Source organism: Montipora capricornis, chromosome 5 (genome assembly GCF_036669925.1).
Source record: "Montipora capricornis isolate CH-2021 chromosome 5, ASM3666992v2, whole genome shotgun sequence".
Classification (NCBI taxonomy): Eukaryota; Metazoa; Cnidaria; class Anthozoa; order Scleractinia; family Acroporidae; genus Montipora; species Montipora capricornis.
The window spans coordinates 4,870,383-4,889,893 of NC_090887.1; the positions used below are offsets into that span (position 1 = coordinate 4,870,383).

The 19,511-nt window shown below is 40.2% G+C and overlaps 2 protein-coding genes across 2 annotated transcripts in view; both read left to right on the forward strand.

The window, feature by feature from the left end:
* The window catches only part of LOC138049179 (muscle M-line assembly protein unc-89-like), a 139,236-nt gene extending 121,672 nt beyond the window's left edge, over nt 1–17,564 (forward strand). The window contains 14 exon segments of the mRNA XM_068895353.1: nt 543–821; nt 1,433–1,477; nt 3,393–3,519; nt 3,946–4,146; nt 4,723–4,861; nt 5,169–5,298; nt 5,712–5,760; nt 6,817–6,843; nt 7,629–7,781; nt 8,695–8,740; nt 9,165–9,239; nt 9,508–9,748; nt 14,532–16,193; nt 17,128–17,564. Of these exon segments, the coding sequence (XP_068751454.1) occupies nt 543–821; nt 1,433–1,477; nt 3,393–3,519; nt 3,946–4,146; nt 4,723–4,861; nt 5,169–5,298; nt 5,712–5,760; nt 6,817–6,843; nt 7,629–7,781; nt 8,695–8,740; nt 9,165–9,239; nt 9,508–9,748; nt 14,532–16,193; nt 17,128–17,138 (3,185 nt within the window). The 3' untranslated portion in view covers nt 17,139–17,564.
* Nucleotides 17,565–17,700: 136 nt separating this feature from the next.
* Nucleotides 17,701–19,511, forward strand: part of LOC138049191 (death-associated protein kinase 2-like) — a 13,451-nt gene continuing 11,640 nt past the window's right edge. The window contains exon 1 of the mRNA XM_068895366.1: nt 17,701–18,397. Within this exon, the coding sequence (XP_068751467.1) occupies nt 18,382–18,397 (16 nt within the window). The 5' untranslated portion in view covers nt 17,701–18,381. The remainder of the gene's footprint in view (nt 18,398–19,511) is intronic.

The window sequence follows — 19,511 nt, forward strand, 5'->3', positions numbered from 1 at the left end:
CGGCAGATCAACGCAGGCAATGGCTAATTTTTAGAAAAATCGCCCTACAAAGTTCATTCCTTTGTGACCTTTGTACACATCCATCAAAAGTGTCGAACGTCACAAATCATCTCCGTGCCCGCGTTTTATGAAATGACGACCAAATCGTATTGTCCGATTACCTGGCTAAAGTCCGCTCAGCCAAATGAATATATCTCAGCTATATCGCACGGAACACGACTGGCCTCGTACTTGGGACTGGAACTCCAAACGACGTATTCAGGAACATGAAGACGTTAATGGAGACTTGGTTTGGTGAAAACTGGAGTGGAGCACTGTTTTACAATAATTCGTTAATTTGTGCAAGCGCTCTTTGAAACAGCAAACAGTGCACATGATTTGAATTGTTGATTGTTTGAAGTCGTTAACTGCTTGCATTAATCTCTGTCGTTAAATTTGACTGCTCAGAAGCCTTCGCTTGTAGAGGTCACATGTTGGTAGATCATGAGTGGTTTCACATTAACAACATTACTTTGTATATACGCTGATCTCACAACCTGTAGCTCCTGCCAAAATTGACAAAGCAGCCAAGTCACAGACAGCCCGCATCGGCGATACTGTCGCTTTCAAATGTGAAATATCCGGGAACCCAATTCCATCCGGAACCTGGTACAAGGGAAAAACCCCGCTAAAGGATGAGGGTCGCGTGCTTATCGAGACAGCGGAAGATTTCTCTGAGCTGGAGATCGAAAATGTCGTGAAATCAGATGAAGGAGAGTACACTTGTCTGGTGAAAAACGACTTTGGAGAAGACAAGTGTTGCGTGACTCTCACTATTGAAGGTAAGAACGAAAATTGCGTGACCCTGACTTCTGTTCTGCAACTCGGACCGCTCAGTCGAGAGGTTGTGCACGTGGTATCCAGTTACCCTCAAGGAACCCACTGGAAATTTGTTCCGTATGCTCCCACGATAAATTATGCTAAATTTCCTTCTTGCTCAGCAGGAAATTGGTGGCTTGCAGGAAAAAATTTCTTGCATGCAAATCAGTCGTTTTTCACATCTCCAGTTTCATTCACTTATTCTTATGCTGTGTCACATTTCTGCCTCCATAAATGACACGTCAAATCAAGACATACTTTTAGTTCCTTTAATGTTTATGATGCCTCTAGTCGTAAGTACCGTGAGTACTGTGGCTTCTGCTACTTATCACTTTAAGCCTATTTAACAATGTCCATAATGAGAAAATGTACGACAATTACTACCAATATAACTTCGAAAAATGCCATCTCTCAATCACTTTACTGATCCTGCTCATGTAACGGGCGTTCATCTTGTAGTTTTTTTTTCGACTTGAAATCTGGGTGTTTTTATGGTGTCCCTGAAATAATCATCCTTCGCAGAAAGCACCGTTTATTACCTTGTGACTGTAGTTTTGACTTTTTATTGTTTCAGATGAAGACGCCTCTGATAAAAAAGCCGTGGACGTTGCCTCCCAAGGTAAGTCATCAAATCCTTGGAAACGAACATTAGAACCTGGCAGTGGGTGAGTAGAAAAGACTGAGATAAGAGGAGATCAAAAAGCTTAAGTTTGGAGCGTGAGCCTTTCCTCAGAGAGAAAAGTACACTATATCATGGTAAACTTTGTTTCAAACTTCTTGAATTAAAGATATGGCGAATATATCTTTAATTCCACTGTTCAGTTTAAGATTGCATTTCGTATTTCAAAGGACTTTGCTGCAACCTGTGTAGCGTACACGCCACCTGTAGCCCTTCACCTCCTCTTTCAATTGTTACATAAAGAAATCTCCGGTAGAAATACAATACAAAGCCTTTTTGCGAGTAGGTGCAAATGGTGTGGAGTGAGATACCCTCTTCATGACGCAAATTTGTACACGGCCCTCTTAGATATTCTGAATCAATATGATGATTTGTTGATATCTCCCAAATGTTATAAAATAATTAGGATAGTACGCGCACTCTCGTTGGTCAATAGCTGTGTTTAGGTGAGAGTATGGAAACACTGCTCTGACATCACGAATTTTGATTGGTTGTATGCTGTCAGACGTGCGTTTTGATTGGCTGGTAGGAAATATGAGCGTGTATCAAGAAAATCTGTTTCAATCAAAAATTTTCCTTCATTTGTTTCGTTCATTTCGCGAATTATCTTTGAGAAATATTTTATAAAAGCAACAGAGGACTTTTTTTCCATGTTTCCATAGCCTCATCTTAACACTCGGGAAAGTTGGGAGAATTCTCGACAGTTATGCAAACCCGAGACGCATAACTGTCTCCAATTCTCCCAACTCCCCCTCGTGTTTAGATTAGGCTATAGACCTTATTCATAAATGGCGGTCAATTTATAATTCTTTTGTCGAAGTGCAAATTAGCCTACCAAGCCTCCATACCATACAGTGAATTGAAAAGAATTCTTGCTTTAAAATGAGGCTTGGTAGGCTAATTTGCACGTGGACAAAAGAATTATAAATGTGACCGCCATTTATGAATAAGGTCTATGGAAACACGGAAAACGTCCTCTATTGCTTAAATAGACGAGTTCAAGCTATTAAGTGCATCATGGGTAATCAGGGCAAGATGGTTGCTCGAAGCATGGTTAGTGCTAACCAGCGTTAAATGCCATGGAAACGTGCCATGGTTTTGATACCTCTTAACCAACGGTCAGCGGCTACCCAGGCTTCGAGCAACCGACCCCTGGCGTTTTAATGATTTGTGAAAATAAACAAGGAAATCAATTGTTGTACCTCGTGTGTTACATTGGTTGAAACTGTAAGAACAAGTAATTGACATCGTGTGACCGTTAAATACAGGTCAAGACAATAGAAAAAGTCCCGTTGTGACTTCCAAATGGTGACCTCGACCGCTTTAAAAGAGGTGACCGCTTAATCGGGATCAAAAATTACAGTAACAGTTTTGGGACTTTGAAAACTTAATAGAGGGTTCATTTGACATATATATTTCACAATTGTATATATTATTTAATCTTTTATTTGTATATTTTTCTTATTCTGTTGTGTCCGCAATAGGTTGTAATAACTAAATACATGGACACATTAATAAAGTTATTATTATTATTATTATTATTATTATTATTATTATTATTATTATTATTATTATTATTATTATAGGGTGGCTGTAATAATAATAGGGTGGCCGCTCAATACAGGATCCGCCTCGACTAGTACTTTCACTAAATCTTATTATTAATGGCAATAAACTTGAAACTTGAACTTGACACCACACCCCCACTTTGATTATTTTGTTTTGTCCTTTTTGTCGTATGTGATGTATTTGTGGAAGATGGCTTAGCCATACTACGCGTGCTAGTCTAAAGTATGTAACCACAATTTTCGCGCTTGATAACATGTTTTTCTCCTTTCATTTCTGTACAATCGAGAAGAAAGCTCGTCTGGAGATAGTGAAGTAGAGAGCAAAGATCTTGACCTTCCTCTTCGAGATCCCGTCTTCCTTTCAACAGACAAGAAATTCGACGACAACTACACTTCGTTGAAGGAGCTGGGAAAGTAAGTTTACTGCCGAATTGAGAGATTTCTAAGCCCTGTTTTTATTTCAAGTTAATTATTGAGGATCCTTTGACTTTAACCAAAATTAATCCTTTCTCTTAAGACCAAAAAAATGTCTTTGCATTGGTAAGACTACGAAGTAAAGCCATGATAGCGGTTTGGCTACCATGAACAACGATATTAGTGCTTTCAATGAGGTTGTCTACCGCTTGTTGCTGAGAATTGATCGTCCCTTGTCGTGACAAAAAATTGATACTTGTGAGGTGTAGTACTAAGTTAAGAGACAGAGTTGCTGCTAGTTTCGATTGAAAAGAGCAAAAACCGCCGGGGCATTTTTATTAAGAATCAGGGACGGTTACTTGCATGTAGGGATAAGTGATTTTTAGAAGTTTGATGTCGCCGTGTTAACAAGTTTTTGTGTTTTAGGGGGAAGTTCGGAGTTGTAAAGAAGGTTAAAGAGAAGAGCACTGGGACCGAATACGCTGCAAAGTTTCTAAAGATAACAAAGGAGTCTCGTGAAGAGGTTCTGGCAGAAATGTTGATCATGAATAAACTGCACAGCAAAAGGCTTATTTACCTGCATGATGCATATGAACGTCCAAAAGAAATGATCATCATTCTTGAATTGTGAGTGATTATTTTAAACTAACAAAACAGTGCCATAGTCAATTTTTTTTTCAAAATAGTACTTCGTCTGCCAACAGAGAGGCAAGATGGAGTTTTGTTCTGTATGATGAAATGGTGCGGCTTCAGCATATAAGCCGAAATTGCAACACCTTCTACAGCATATCAAGATGCCCCCTTCATTTTTCGAAAAATTTTAGGTAGCCCTGAATTGGCTCCCCAAAATTTTTTTAACCTTTGCTGTTAGTTCTATCTCAAATTTCTAATTACTATTCTATAATAAAAAATGGGGGTCACCGAGTTCAAAATTTGAGATATAAGCAAGTAAAGACGAAATATAGGATGGTTTTGGAGAGCTTTCATGTTACCATGGTAACCTATTACGTCACCTTAGTGGGCGCCTTTTTTAAGCAATAGTTGGTGTTTCGTATGATTGCTGTTACGTGATACAGTGTTGTAGTGACAACCCTTCTAATGGAAAGGTCTTTAAAAGTAGTGACACTGATTCCAGCTACCTTAAAGTATTCACCTGTTGAGAATTGGCGTCAAAATGCGGACTTATTATTAATTATTTTCTAGAATTTCCGGCGGTGAGCTTTTTGAAAAGGTCTGCAGTGACGACGACTTAACTGAGAAAGAAGTTGTGCGATACATGAAGCAAATTCTCCAAGGAGTGGAACACATGCACAAGAAGAGAATTGTACATTTAGATCTTAAAGTAAGTTAATGGGTTTTCTACTGAGACATCTTGCCGACTGTGTAACATTATTTATTGTTCTTTGGGCACGCGCTTTAAGTCGTGAGTCTTCTATTGTCCCTCTTGTTATTCAGACAACATCATTAAAATCCCAGAACTTTCGTTCTAGTGAGCTGGGCGATACCAAGTTCGGATTTCGTTGAATGTATTCTCTGTACATGTGATTATAAACTGCGCTCTTAATCATTAGGCATCCATATCTTGGAATCGACTGGTTCCCTTCACAGTGGTTTTAATTTTGACGTTTGGTTGCTTGTTTTGATTGCAGCCTGAGAATGTGCTTTGTGTGATTCGCCCCGATGGTAAAGAAGACCTTAAATTGATTGACTTCGGAATGGCACGTGTCTTAGAGGAAGGGAAGACATACAAAGTGGCTTGCGGTACACCGGAGTTTGTTGGTAAGATTCATGATTGAGGAATGGATAAAGCATACTGCAAATCTTACTTTGTCCATCAACGCAACTGTTTGTTATTTAACTGTTGGTATTGTGCGCGAAATTGTTGTTTGTTCGAAGTAAGCAGGAAGCACTGTGGCCCAGTGATTTGGGCGCTTGCCTTGAGTTCAGGAGATCCTGGGTTCAAGATCATAGACCCATTTTGAGAATTCGTTGAATTTGATGCTGTTAGTCCCCTGGTTCAACTTCTCAGCTGCTCTTGTAAAAGGTCAACTGATTGCCTCAGGCCAGTTGGGATTCTTTACAGTTGTTGTTGTTGTTGTACTTTATGAAAATACTTTATGAAATTATACATTCCTACTCGTCTTCATGCGTTAGGTCACCAAAATCTCAATAAACGTTTTTTTCGTACTCAGCCCCTGAAGTCATAAGCTACGAGGCGATCAGTCTGGCCAGCGACATGTGGTGAGTAAGACTTAAAATATGAAATGTAAGAAGTTTAAGTCCGAGGAAAGCGACGTTACAAATCGCCACTTCTCAATAGGCCATTTTCGAAATATCAATATTCAGCTCGATATAGCGACGCAGAGAGGACAAAAACAATAGAAACACGTTGGAATTATCGTGAAAAATATCTACATATCGTCCACTTTCCTTTGTCTTTTTCCTCTAAACCTCTCTTTCAAGCTGAATTTTAATATGTCGAAAGTGGCTTATTTCTTCATTTTATTCACTAAATTATTGTAGAACGAAATGATATATGAAATGAATCATATTAAACTGCGGATACGAAATCAAGTGAAGCTATGATCCTCCCAGTTGTGAACGCAATTTTAGCAATTGCGTAGAAGAGTAGCCTGAAAATTTCAGGACTTTAACGGGGTTTGAATCCGTGACCTCGCGACACCGGTGCGACGCTCCAATCAACCGGGCTATGAAGCCACTGATGTTGGGAACTGGTCATTTGTGGGTTCAAATGTTCTCGTGATGAATGAATCAATGAACAAAATGATGTGTGAAATGAATCATATGAACTGCGAATACGAGCAACATCAATGGCTTCATAGCTCAGTTGGTTAGAGCGTCACACCTGCGTCGCGAGGTCACGGGTTCAAACCCCGTGTAAGTCCCGAATTTTTCAGCCTTCTCTACGTAATTGCTAAAACTTTTGTTCACAACTGCGAGGATCATAGCTTCATTTAAATTATTGTTGTATTAGATTACTTCCCGCTCGGTATCCAATGACGGTAAAGGGCCTGTGTGACTAAAAAAAATTAGCACGCAAGGCGTGCATGTGGCTACTGTTTTACAATTTAAAATAGCGATATTGACGATAAAAATGGGCATAAACAGAAGCTGCCAAAATGGATTCTGTTTGCGGCTTATCTCTTGCACCTGCCCTACATACTTTTGGATTCTCTTTGATCCAAAAGTATGTATCTTATACATAATATGAGGAATGTATCCTTTTTAGAAATTTTATGAGGACAATACAAGTTGAACAATTTTTTCTCCTTGCAGGAGTGTCGGCGTCATTGCTTATGTGCTGTAAGTATCCCTCTTTCAGAGTTTAAATTTTTTGTTTGCCTTATAAGATAAGATTCAACTTTCCTTTCACTGTCGCGGTTGCAATTATTATTGGTTATTACTAGGAGGAAAACTCAGCTAAAGGTAAAATCAGAAAAAAAAGCAAGAAAGCTCTTGAATCTAACCCCCCCCCCCCCCCCGACAGGGAAGAAAGTGCTGTCAAAAGGGGGAAATGAGAAGTAGAAGGCGCAGCATTGAGACCCAGAAAAATACCATGGGAGGAGAGAGTCGCTGTAAAGCGAGACTGCATGAAGGACTCGCGGTACTTAACTCTGCAAATATCTCCAGGTGATCTGGTGACGTAATTCGGAGGACTGGGGAGAAAAATTTTAACGCCGTATCCCACAACCGCGCGCGGCCTTATTCTCGAATTCAACATGGCAGAAGCGAGGTTAGATCTTGTCGGGACTATATAATTGTTCATTCAGTAACTGGAAATGTGGTAATGATCTGTTGAGTTTTGGCGATGGCAATACTGCAGGGAGTTTGGAAAACAACACCTACGGCCGCGCGCGGTTTTGGGATACGGCGTTAACATTTTTCTTCCCAGTCCTCGAAATTACGTCACCAGGTCACCTGACTAGATTGTCTGGAAAGTTTTTTCCCCCATTTATCAAGTAAACATCGCGAAGTTGTGAAGATTAACTTCCGTAGAAACTATTTTAGGTTCTTTCATTCTTTCTCACTAGGCGATAGCCAGTCTTAAATGTCATTCCTGTCATTTCTCTTGGTTTTTGTCTTTGAAGGCTGAGTGGTTTGTCACCTTTTATGGGAGATGATGACAATGAGACCATTCAAAATGTGTCCAACGCCGAGTGGGATTTTGAAGATGAGGCTTTTGACGTTGTATCTGAGTTGTCCAAGAAATTCATCGAGGAACTGCTCATAAGGAACCCCGAGTAAGAAATCGGTTTCTGTTAAACTGGTGTTCATGATTAAGAAATGCCACTTGCCGTTCATACTGGCGATTTTGTGAAGACGCACACAGTTCACTCCAGTTATTTATTTAGCCACATTATATCTACATAGTACAGCATAAAAAAGGAAATGACACATGGCGAGGAAACCATGATGGGCTTATAGGACCTGAACCCTCTCGTAACAAGAAAAAAATACATAACAGAAAGAGCTTACATAGAGTGAAGGACATAACTACATAACTAAGGTACCATTGGACAGAACAAGATGTTTTCGTTATTTTTACGCTAGAAATAAGTAGGGTAAGGCATTAAAAGGCACTAAAAGGGTCACGGAGCATCGACAAGACTGCAAAAAAGCCGCAAGCAAACCGCGATCCACACAAGTTAGGCTCGTTCAGTTATTGGCACCAGAATCAAAAACTCCCTTAAATCCGTGAACAAAACTGAAAATCGCCAATGGCTTACAATACTTGCTTTCTTAACGAAAGTTTGAGACAAATTTTGTAAGGTTGAAAACACGGTAAAAATACTGTTCGTTTCTTTTTGCGGAATTATCACATTTCGGGATTTCACCTGAAGAATAGCTGTAGCCAGCCCTTGTATAGAATCATAACAGCTACACTGGAAAGTAACTCGGTAGTTTCCTTTCTAAACGGTCACACATCAGAGCTTCGTCATTTAAAAAAATGGTTGCGGTTGCCCGTCTTGTACAGCTTGAAAGATAGCCACTAAAAAGAACTGACCATTTTCTTATCCACTTTTTAACTTATTTTAAAGCTCAGAATGTGATTTCAGGCACCAGTTCTATAGTTAAAGACATTATCGTCACAATGGTTCAGTTCTAGGAGTCACGATTTGGAAATGCATTTTTACCATGGTCTTTGTTTTTCAGAAAACGAAATGACGTTTTCCGTTGCATGAACCATGATTGGTTGAAGGTAAGAAGCCCCTTATTACCTATTAGCTTTGTTTCACTTCCCCGATCTCCTCCACGTACCTGGTTGGACCACACATTGGTGGAATGGATAATAGCAATGCGCTCTTTGTAGAAGCTACAAAAAGCTTTACCTTGCATAACCGATCAAATCACTTCGGTATACGTGATAACGGGTTTCTTGTATAATTTCATGAGACGTTTCTTTCGCGCAAGATAAACACCTTTTTCTGCTATTCAAACTTCTCCTCTCTTTGAACCCGCAAACCATTGAAAAGAGGTAGGGTTCGTGGACGGGAAGTCTAGTGCTAAGATTTTAACGGATCAAATGGATTGCGAAAGTGAATTGGTCATTGAGAATATACTCAATTGCGACGTAAATAACACGAGATCAAGCGGTTTAACCTTGGACATTGTTTGCTTAACAGAAAATCGAGACGATCAAAACCCAGAAACTCAGCACGGAGAACTTGAAGAAATTCATCGCACGACGTCGTTGGGCAGTGAGTATTCTTGTACTTCTGACTTGATTTGATTTTTCCAGTACCAGTCTTCATCGAGTGGTTTTCCACTTTTGACCAAACAAACCAACCCCAAAGAAGCTTTGACTCAATAAAAAGCGTGTTTCTTGCTTTGCTCCAGCTTGTTGTATTTCGATTGTAATCTGATTGGCCTGTTTGATTGTCCAAATTAAAGATTGCTCTGAATAGCGTCAAGAAACTCAACGAGAAACCTCTTTACACGACGTTTGTGTTCTTCTTTTTTTTTCAGCGAACGGCCAATGCTCTTCGCGCACTTAGCCGGATGGGAAATTTAAGTGGTCTGATGGCTGGGAAGGGCGGGGCACCTAAGGGTGTCGCAGCTCCTAAACCCGAAACCAAGGGAGCGCCCAAGGAAGCCGAGGAAACTACAGGTGATAGCCTTGCGCCAGCAAGACAAGGCCCGAATCTTGCAACCCGTAGAAGTCCCGCCTTAAGTGGCAGGAGAAGCCCGATGTCGCGGGTAGAAGCGCGTAAGTATAGCACTCCTGAACCACGCCATAAATACGTGTCCACGAGTCCTTGTGCACTTTTGAAACGACTAACAAGCTAATCGAGTGCCTGAATGTTCTTGTGTATTTTTGAACAACTTCAAGACTAACCATGCGGAACGAGGAGCAGCTAACCATTGCCTGTCTGTTTAATTCATGAAAGGGAGTTATCAAGGCATCGGTTTCTTCCAAAAACATTCTATTAACCACGCTTGGTACCAACAAGGAAAGGCCTTAACTGATTTGACTGCTGAATTGCACACCAACGCATCTTCTTAACAAGCCTGATGACAACTAACGTAGCACATTTTGTCTTCACACATATATTTTCTTTCTTTATTTATCTGTCTTGTCTCTTGCTGCAACTGATGGAGGTAGTTTTGGAGTTCAGTCAGAACTTCTTGAATCGCTGATAGACTAACGTCCTTTATTTGCCAAGAAACGAAACACATCGTCATAATTAAATCAAACTGTCACTGTTTTTTTAGGCAATAACTTGAAAGATAAAACAAGCTTAGGGATCGTGGAAGGTTTTAGGTGATAGTTCCGATAGTGGTTGAAGAAGATTCAGGGTAGTTACTGCGACCATTCTATGCCTGCTGTTTAATATTTCCTTTCACCTGTATATGCTGACGTCCAATCTCTCCCATAGATCACTTGCTTGTAAAGCGTATTTGAATGCGTCAATAGAAAACGCGCTATATAGATTCATTACCATTATCATTATCATTACCATTCTTACCTCAGCATCTCCACTATGCTTTTAACGCTGAGGATTGTGAGAAAAGGCATTGAGATCATGATACTGAATCAAACATCTTTTGTGTCTTCCCCTCCCGTTTTTATATTCTTCGTAATACGTGGGAGCTCAAGTCGATTGGTTTCTTAGCAAGGCCATACACTATTACTTGAGATGTCACTGTCACTTGCAGTGGTCGCTTATCTTTGCGGATGCCTTGCAATTGGCCGTCCAGCTAATGAGGTCAGAGTGAATCGTCACTCAAAAGTTCTATCCAAAGTGTTTGAAGAGTTGCTATTTTTGTGCCGGATAATAAACACCACCACTTGTGAGAGGTAATCACTTCATTTCGAAAAGTAGTTTTCCGTCTACAGACCCGAGGCTCAAATTTATTTGAATTGTAAAGCACGATATCTTGTTGGCCAACAGCTCTCATGACTATTTGAATTTAACTCGAATTTCGATTGACACATAAAATAAGGCCACAGTATTTATTTTTAGTGCTTCGGTTAACCTTTTAGAATGGAACCCTGACGAGCTACGGATGATGAAAGCTACTTGGAAGCTGTTACTTAAATCAGTCGTTTTTCAAACGGATGTAAGAAGTTTTAGGTCTTTCATTACCTGTCGAGATTGCAAATTCACGAACTGGCGTATCCGTTTTGCTAACACTTCGGCCAATTACAGAATTTGGAGGGGCCGTTTTGATACCTCAGAATAACAGAGATCACGAAGTTTTAATCCTTGTATTACTTTCAGTAGTGTTTTAGAGATTTAAAAGATAGTTCAGACAAGCACCGTTGGTACGTGCTTTTAATGTGGCCCACTTGGTTTGTGGAAGTAATCGCAAATGCTTTCGCAAAATCAGCACAAGACCATCAAAATGGAATGATATGTTATTGTCTAAAGAAGATTGCATTCCCGGATCCATGTCATAACTCGGGAAGTTCAGTCATTAAGTCGTAGCATACCTTGTAGAGCCTACCGCAAAACGTGACACTGTATGACTGTTCAAAATACCTTTTATATTTTAAAGAAAGATAGATGTACTCTGGCTTTCAAGTTATTGCCCAAACTGAAATTAATTTGCCCGCCGGCGCTTCTTCTCTTTTCTTTTTCTGTCTTAAGAAAAAAGCGGCAAGCCAGAGGCAAATTCAAGAAACTTTGCGGCCGTCTTCTTTCTGTTTTCATTCCAGTGGTTGTAACCACTTAAGGTTGGTTTTTTAGAAGTTCCTTTACCCCGGGCATTCTTGAAATTGCACCGAACGCCAACGTGTTTTCTTTACAAGCGTGCTTTGACTTGAAAAAAGAAACATTTGTGGTGACCTTATTTTTGTTGCTTGTATTTTCTTGCGAGTATCAAATATCGAGTGACATTTGAATATAAGGCAGGCGAATTGTTTGAGGCATTTTTGGAATACAATACATCGAGCCTTCAACACCTCTTTTTCTGTCAGTGGTTGATAGGAGCCGTCTCTCTTAGTAGGTAATAAGGGGAGCTTTGCATCCCTAGAAATGTCACTTGTATGTTTTTAAGCGACTCGAGCTCTCCACGAGCTCTCCACTCCTTCAATTTCTCGCCGGTCGGATTAGAACAGACACTGCAGTTGTGAACTGGATTTGGTTGGCAGCGTACTATAGCTCGTTGGAACTGTTTTTCACTGTTGATAGTACATCAGAATGGATTTCACTCGATTGATGAGTAGAAGGCTTTCATCAAACCGGAGAGATCTCAAAAGCAAGTTAGCAGGTTTGTAAGCAGAAATGATTGGCTAAGGTAATTTACGTCCTCGCGTCCAATGTTTTCAACTTGGCTTTTTGTTCTAGAGAAATGGAATAATGCGTCCTATTGCATTCTTGACAGTGTTATTCCACAGATCGCTTCGTATACTCCTGCGTTTTCTCATGTGTTGCCGACACCATCATTTTTAATCCTTGTTTGCTGAATGAAGTTAATTGTAGAGCAAAAACTACAATGTGACCTATTTCGTTAAGGTCGCCGTGGGTTTTCATAGCGCAAACCAAATAATTTTCCATTTGCAAACTTAAGGGAAAATGTAATTTGTTTTTTGTCATTATTTCCATTTGTAACATTTCAACGTTATGGTATTTAAAAGTTCCGTGTACATTTTCGTCAAAAGCGAGTGATTTTTCGTCTTCGATTATTCAAAGATCGTCGAGATAATTTTTGGACCTTTCGCTTCAAATGTCAAAAATGTTTGTCAGGAAATGAAGTCAAAACAATGTATCCTGTGTCAAGTTACCGAGTTCTAGTTTCGCATTTTTTTGATCTTCTGTAATCGTTGTGCAATTCCTTGTAGGTCCTCTACCCATAGCATTTACAAAAAATCGTCTTGACTGGCCATCTTAATTCTATCTTTGTAAGAATTCAGAAACGGGATTGCTTTCGCGAAATGCTCTCGTCAACAGATTTTATCTGAATTTTTCCCGAACTATGTTCCGTCGGTATTAAAACTGTTAGAAACAGAAGACCTAACTTTGCTGGCGCCCCTGATAACTAATAGCTTTTCCACTCAGAGAATATTTTTGTTGGTTTTCAGGATTCTCTCTTGGTCCTGTTTTTCCGGTTTGGTTTTGGTTTTTTGATCTAGCACATGCTTCTCCATTTTCGACAAAACAGAGGCGTTCTTTATTTCTTTATTGGTCTTAAAGTGATAAGGTTTAAGTGAAAGACTATGATGTCTTTTTTTTTTAGTTAGTATCGTGTCTTAGTCCACCTATACTATCCTACTTAATTTGCGATGTCTACTCTGTAATTATAAGGTCGGCTCAAACCAACTTGTACATGTATAAACTCGTAATCAACTGTCGTGTGGATGACAGATGGATTGCAGTCACGCACTTTTGGCAATTCTTTCTCAATTTTTTTAATGCTTTTAGACACAACAAAGTTCCTTCACTTTCTTTTGTTTCAGCATCCAGCTCTCCCGGCCAGTCGACTAAAGCACTAAAAGAAAGTTTTTTCGATTGAACTGACATTGCTTCTCAGTAGGGGCGACGATCAATATTCAATCCAATTATGTCCTGTGTAGTGTTACCGTGTAACATAATTGGCGGTTGGTGGTTTTTTTCCTTTCGAAACTATCCAGGTCAGTTTGTTGAGCTCACGTGTTCCCGTGAAATGTCGTACCGTGTGGTTCCAATGTCACGATGTTTGCAGCCATTGGGAACTTACGCTGAATATATTTTTTTCCACAACAAAACGAATACGTGATCATTCAGGTTGCTTCTTTCGTCCAAAGCACCAAATTTGATTCAAACTCGAGACTTAGGTGGTAACATTTATTGAGCTCGTTTCCCGCCTACAGTTTGACTCTTCTCAGTCTGGACAGCACAGCCAATGATTTTAAAAACTATTAACGCGCTTATGCCATATAACTTGGTTTCTTCTCTCTTTCATGCTAAAAAGTCAGTTAACTAAAACGGGGTGTCCTTTTGCTCTTTCAAAAAAAAATGGAAACAGCTCTTTGCCATAGTCGTTTGGATTTTGTTTCCTCCAGCGTTTTGTTCTTTCCCTTGTAATTTTTTTTTCGTTGTTACATTCGTTGAAAGTCTTTTTTGTCGGTTGGTTTCAAATGTTTATGGTTGACACTAAATTGCAGTTTTTTTAAAGTTTATTCCAATTCATGCCATTCTGGTAAAAGACCATGCTTGGCCTCTTAAAAAAATCGGTATCGGAGACCTGACTGTCGTTTATCTTCTTTTTCCCTCCTATTCTCTGCATACAGAGCTACAAAATTTGTAAAGGTTGACTCGTGGAGATTTTTTTTAATTTCCTCGAAAGTGACAAGCAAAGTGAGCTGAAGAGAATAATGCAAATCTTTAATTGTGCCTTGCTTTTTGATTCTTCTAACCGCTAAAAAGCCTTCCTCTCTGTGGAATCTGTAAAATCAATGTGAGCCTCTCTAACTGTAGAACTCTTTAACAACCCATATGGAACTCTCCGTTCTCCATACGTACACTTGTGTGTGTTATTGTTAATCGTTGGTCTTGTTTCCTGTATAGATGGTATGCCACTAGGCCCTCCTGTCTTCATTCAACACCTGACCAATTGCGAGATCAGCGAAAACAACGCTGCCAGATTCGAGTGCAAAGTCAGCGGCAACCCGGAGCCGGAAGTAGAATGGTTTAAAGACGGCCGCCTCCTGAAAGAAAGCAAACAACTTACGTTTCTGTACGACGACAGCGACAATTGTAAGCTTATTATAACTAACGGTACCGCTGCTGATGCTGGTGAATACACGGTTGTGGCCGAAAACCCTCACGGAAAGGTGTCGAGTACTGCTCGACTCGTCGTCGACACTGTTTCGACAGACGACGATACTGCGAGCGAGTCCGACCTCTCCGAGCTGTCTGGTTCGGAAACCGAAGAAAAAGCAGTCGCAGCGAAGGAAGAGAAGATAACGAAGTACTACACTGTTAAAGATGAGCTCGGAAAAGGAAGGTTCGGTGTTGTTTGCAAGTGTATAGATAACAAAACAGGGAAGGCGTACGCAGCAAAGTTCATTAAATGCTCCACGCCAAAAGACCGACAGGACGTTATACATGAAGTAGAGATAATGAAGTCTGTTCGGCATAAGCGTTTGTTGAGGCTTCAAGACTTTTTTCAGACGGCAACCGAGATGATTTTGGTCATGGAACTAGTGAGTGGTGGGGAACTCTTCGAGAAGGTCGTCGAGGACGAATTTATTTCGGAGACTGAAGTTTCTTACTACATGAAGCAGATATTGGAGGGCATTCAGCACATGCATCAAAACGAGGTCCTGCATCTTGATCTTAAACCCGAGAATATAATGTTAATCCGACCCGATAGTAAACAAATCAAGCTTATCGACTTTGGCCTGTCCAGGAAGTACAACCCTAAGGAAAATCTAAAGGTTATGTTCGGAACGCCTGAATTTGTTGCCCCAGAGGTCATCAAATACGAACGCATCACCCCCGCCACGGACCTTTGGTCAATCGGTGTCATCGCTTATATCCTTTTGAGTGGTCTATCGCCGTTCATGGGAGATACAGACGCCGAGACTTTGACCAACGTCCAGTTAGCAGACTGGGATTTTGATGATCCTGTTTTTGATGAAATTTCGGAAGAAGCCAAAGACTTCATCAGCAGCCTTCTGGTGTTGAGAGCGAATAAACGAGGAACGGTGGATCAGAGTCTTAATCATCGTTGGTTTACTATCAAGAAGGACAAAGGCAAGAAACTTAAGACAGATCGCCTCAAGGCGTTCACCGCCAGAAGAAAATGGAAACGAGCAATTACGGCCATCCGAAGCACGAACTTTTTGAGTCGCATTCTAGGAAGCCGGGGATCGGATTCTGACAAGAAGAGTAGCGGGGGTGGAGGAGTGGGGCTGTTAGCCCGAGTCAAAGCGATGCACGCTGCTGGGATACAAGGCACGGAAGGCTCCGTTCCGCCGGCATCATCTCCGTTTCTTTCACCCGCTTCCGCTGCTGTCAGTACAAGCAACAGCTTCATGTCCGTAACAGTAACAGAAAACACTCAAGTTCAGGGTCAAGGAGGGGAAGTGGTCACGAAGAAAGAGACATTGACCAAGACCAAAGAAGGAAAAACGAAATTGGAGATGAGAGAACCGACAAGAACAACACGCAACGGCGACACCGCCAAGGAAGAAAGCAGCTTTGCAATTCAACGAGTCGACACTGGTTAGATTTAATTTATATTCTTATACATCAAATAACTAAAACTTAAATGAGAAGCAAGAACAAGATGGAAATAAGATGAAGCATAAAGTGAAGATGTGTGAAAGACCAAAAAAAGCATAACATGTTATACGTAGTGTCACATTCTTGCCATTTTTTCCAGCGCGTTTTTTTTTCGTTACAGGTTACACGTAAGTACAGACATTCATCAGGAGTGCTATACTTTACTACTTTTTAATACAACGCAATGAATAGAAAAACCGTTGACTTCCCAAAATTCACCAAGCAGCCAAGATGCTTCTTCCCGGGAATTAAGAGAGGGGCAAGAAATGAAGATGGTGGCTTACAAAAGTAAAACAGTTCAGAATTGCCTGCATTTGACTCTGGCCAGAGTTTGTGGGGGTTTGAATTATTTGAAGTCATCTGTATAAAAATAGATTTTAATTACTTTACAAAAAAAGCAGGCACATCCCAAGTTGGAGATTTAAACAATTTGACAATTCATGATATGATTCTGGCGTTTGAGGCATTGTTCCAAAGGGGGACAAAGCCGTTGGACCAGAGGGGTACAATCCGCAGGGTGGGTGGGGGGGGGGGAGATCAGGGGGCAGTGGGCAACCTGTTTGTTCAACTGGCGTCTAGAGGAAAATTGTTCAAGTGAAGAGAAAACCATACAGTTACTAGGGTTTTAACAAGAACGGGTATTCCCGTTGAGGCTACGTACGGTGGATGGAAATAATTGATACCCAGCCATTCTGGCTGGTGGTTGCAGATATGAACTTAGTAGAAACTGGAGTTGTCACTTAAAGAAGTGAAATAAGCCCGTGATTTATCCAATTACGACTTAAGACTACGGACTACGGACCTGGTCAGTTCTCTCCGTTTTAGTGGGTGTAATGTTCTTTGAGCTCAATTTGTTAATGTCTTTTGTTGCCAGGATCCAAGTGATAACATGTTGCGTGACTTTTGAAGCTATGGAGCTTGCGTGTCAAGCTATGAGTCTGCGCACCGAGGAGGCTGATATTTAAAAATACTGTTTGTAACGGCTTATATTTTATTTAGTCAAAATGTTAGCATATTGGGATGTAGGTATCAAATTGTCATTTTTCGTACAATTTGTTAGTTACTATGGATTCAATACTGAACTGCAGCAAGCTTTTTTGTGCAAATTTATTTTTATTGTGTACTATGTGACCAAAAAACTATTTTAATGGTTATCTTGTTTTTCTAATGGTAGTGTAGAAAACGAGTGTTCAAAACTTGTTTTTTTTTTGTCTAAATTTAGCTAGGTCTTTTAAGCCAAGAGGCGAAATTAGTTTTTTATCATGTAAAGTACTTAAGGAATGTTGTTTTAATTAAATGATTGAAAGAAGATCACTTTCGATAGTTTTCGTCTGTTTCACTGGTGTTTAAAACAGGTCTAGATACAACTTTATAATATGTTTGTTAAATGCTAGCTCTGTCTTTAGGCCAGAAGTACCTGGATGCATTGCTAGGAACTTTTCAGAATTTATTCTTCGTATTTTTTCCGTCCGCAAAATGTAGCATGATCAGAGATAATAAACAATAGACTAAGAAGCCTTGAGGCCAGATACCGTAAAAGGAAGAAAATTGCCGGTCATGTTAAAATTACCAAATGTAATCTCAATATGCGGATAGGTAATTGAATTTTGGATGAAAGCAAAAGGCGATATATTTGACGGCGTTTTCGCCCGAAATGAAATGAAATGGAATTTGGCCAGCTTTTAACGTTCTCAATAAAGTTTTTTGAGTTAGAATTAATAGAGCGGTGAGAGAAGACATTTGCTCACCCCAAAAGTTAGTTGTGTTTGTCACATACCCTAAACAAAAAGGGACTTTTTTCTGTTGGATAGTTAGGACCACTGGCCGGAACAAAGAGATGAGAATTGGTTAAGTTCCAGTGCTAAAGCTGTCAAAGTGCTCATTTTGTGGTCCACAGATATTGCAGTCTTGTGCGAACAGACGTCTTTGTGACTGAGTGTTACGGCGATGCGTGACAGGATATTAATTATTCTGAAGCCGTGCTGTCATCAAATTCTTCAAGGGGACATCATTTATCGAGAATCGTCGTACAACGTAGTTTTCATTCTTGCTTTGTTCAAGGTTCTGTAGGTGTTTCTGTTTTTGCTTTTGAGTGAACGACATTCATCTTCGTGCAAAACTCGACAGCATGGCTTCTGATGCAAGTAAGTGACTCAAATTTCCAAGTTTTACTCACTTCAGTTCATTACCTGGGCGTGAAATAGTGTTTGAGAGAACTTAGTCTTAATGACATTTGGTGCTTTAGAGGAATGGATCTGGCGTTGTATTTGCTATGTGAAGCCGTGCGTTTGCTCGGTCATGTACTGGTAATGGATTAAACACCATTACCTGTAATTTTAAATAGTTGTGCTTGTGGACTAAAATAGCAGAGTTTTATTTTAATCTCACACGGCGGTGTGTTAAAGTCGTGGCACAGTTTCACCTTCCTTGAAAGCTTTTTTTATGTAGTCATCTGTCATTTTTGTGATCAGCTAACAGTGCGAGTATTTTTATGAACCTTTGCCTTTTACCCCGCCCTAGAAGAAATGCGTACCACCCTGCCTGTTACAGCATAAGCATTTTAGAAGCGAACTATGATTGACCGTGAGCGTGGAACATTTTAGTTTTATATGCAGATGTTTATCACGAGAAGGGCTGGGTTACGCGCGCGACAAAAGTAACAATCTCAGTGGCGTCTTGAACGTTTAAAAGTTTTTGTTCATACAAATGAGAATATTGACAAATTAATGTATCTGCGTATATTTCTTGTACCTCTGCCGTTTTAAACCATCCCTTACCAGCTATTGTATCCAAAAAACGGACAATACAGGATGCATCTGTGTCCTGGCAGTTCGCACAAGGAGGAATGTTACGAATCTTTTCTGAAATATGCCGAAGAAAGTGTCACTCGTTTTCGTCCAAAGTTGCACGGAGTGTCATAGGATAAATTTGTTTCTTTAGTGTCGGTCTTGAATTACCTCGCAAAGTTTCCGGCTTGAGAAAACGCTCCACGTTTTCATCCAGAGGTAAAGGTTAACCCATGCACTGTTAGCAGCTGCCAACATCGGCGTTGTCTGCTACGTTGACTTGTGGTAAAAAAAAAAATTATGACTAAAAATTTAAAATAACGAACCATCCTTGTTAAACTAGGTCTATCATTCGGGAAAAATTCGAGAGGGAAAAAATACACCAGATTACAGATGTCAAAATCCACCTGATGAAGTATAATCCAATGCATTGTGATCCGTCCAGTGGGAAGCCGTGATGGAAAATTGAAAA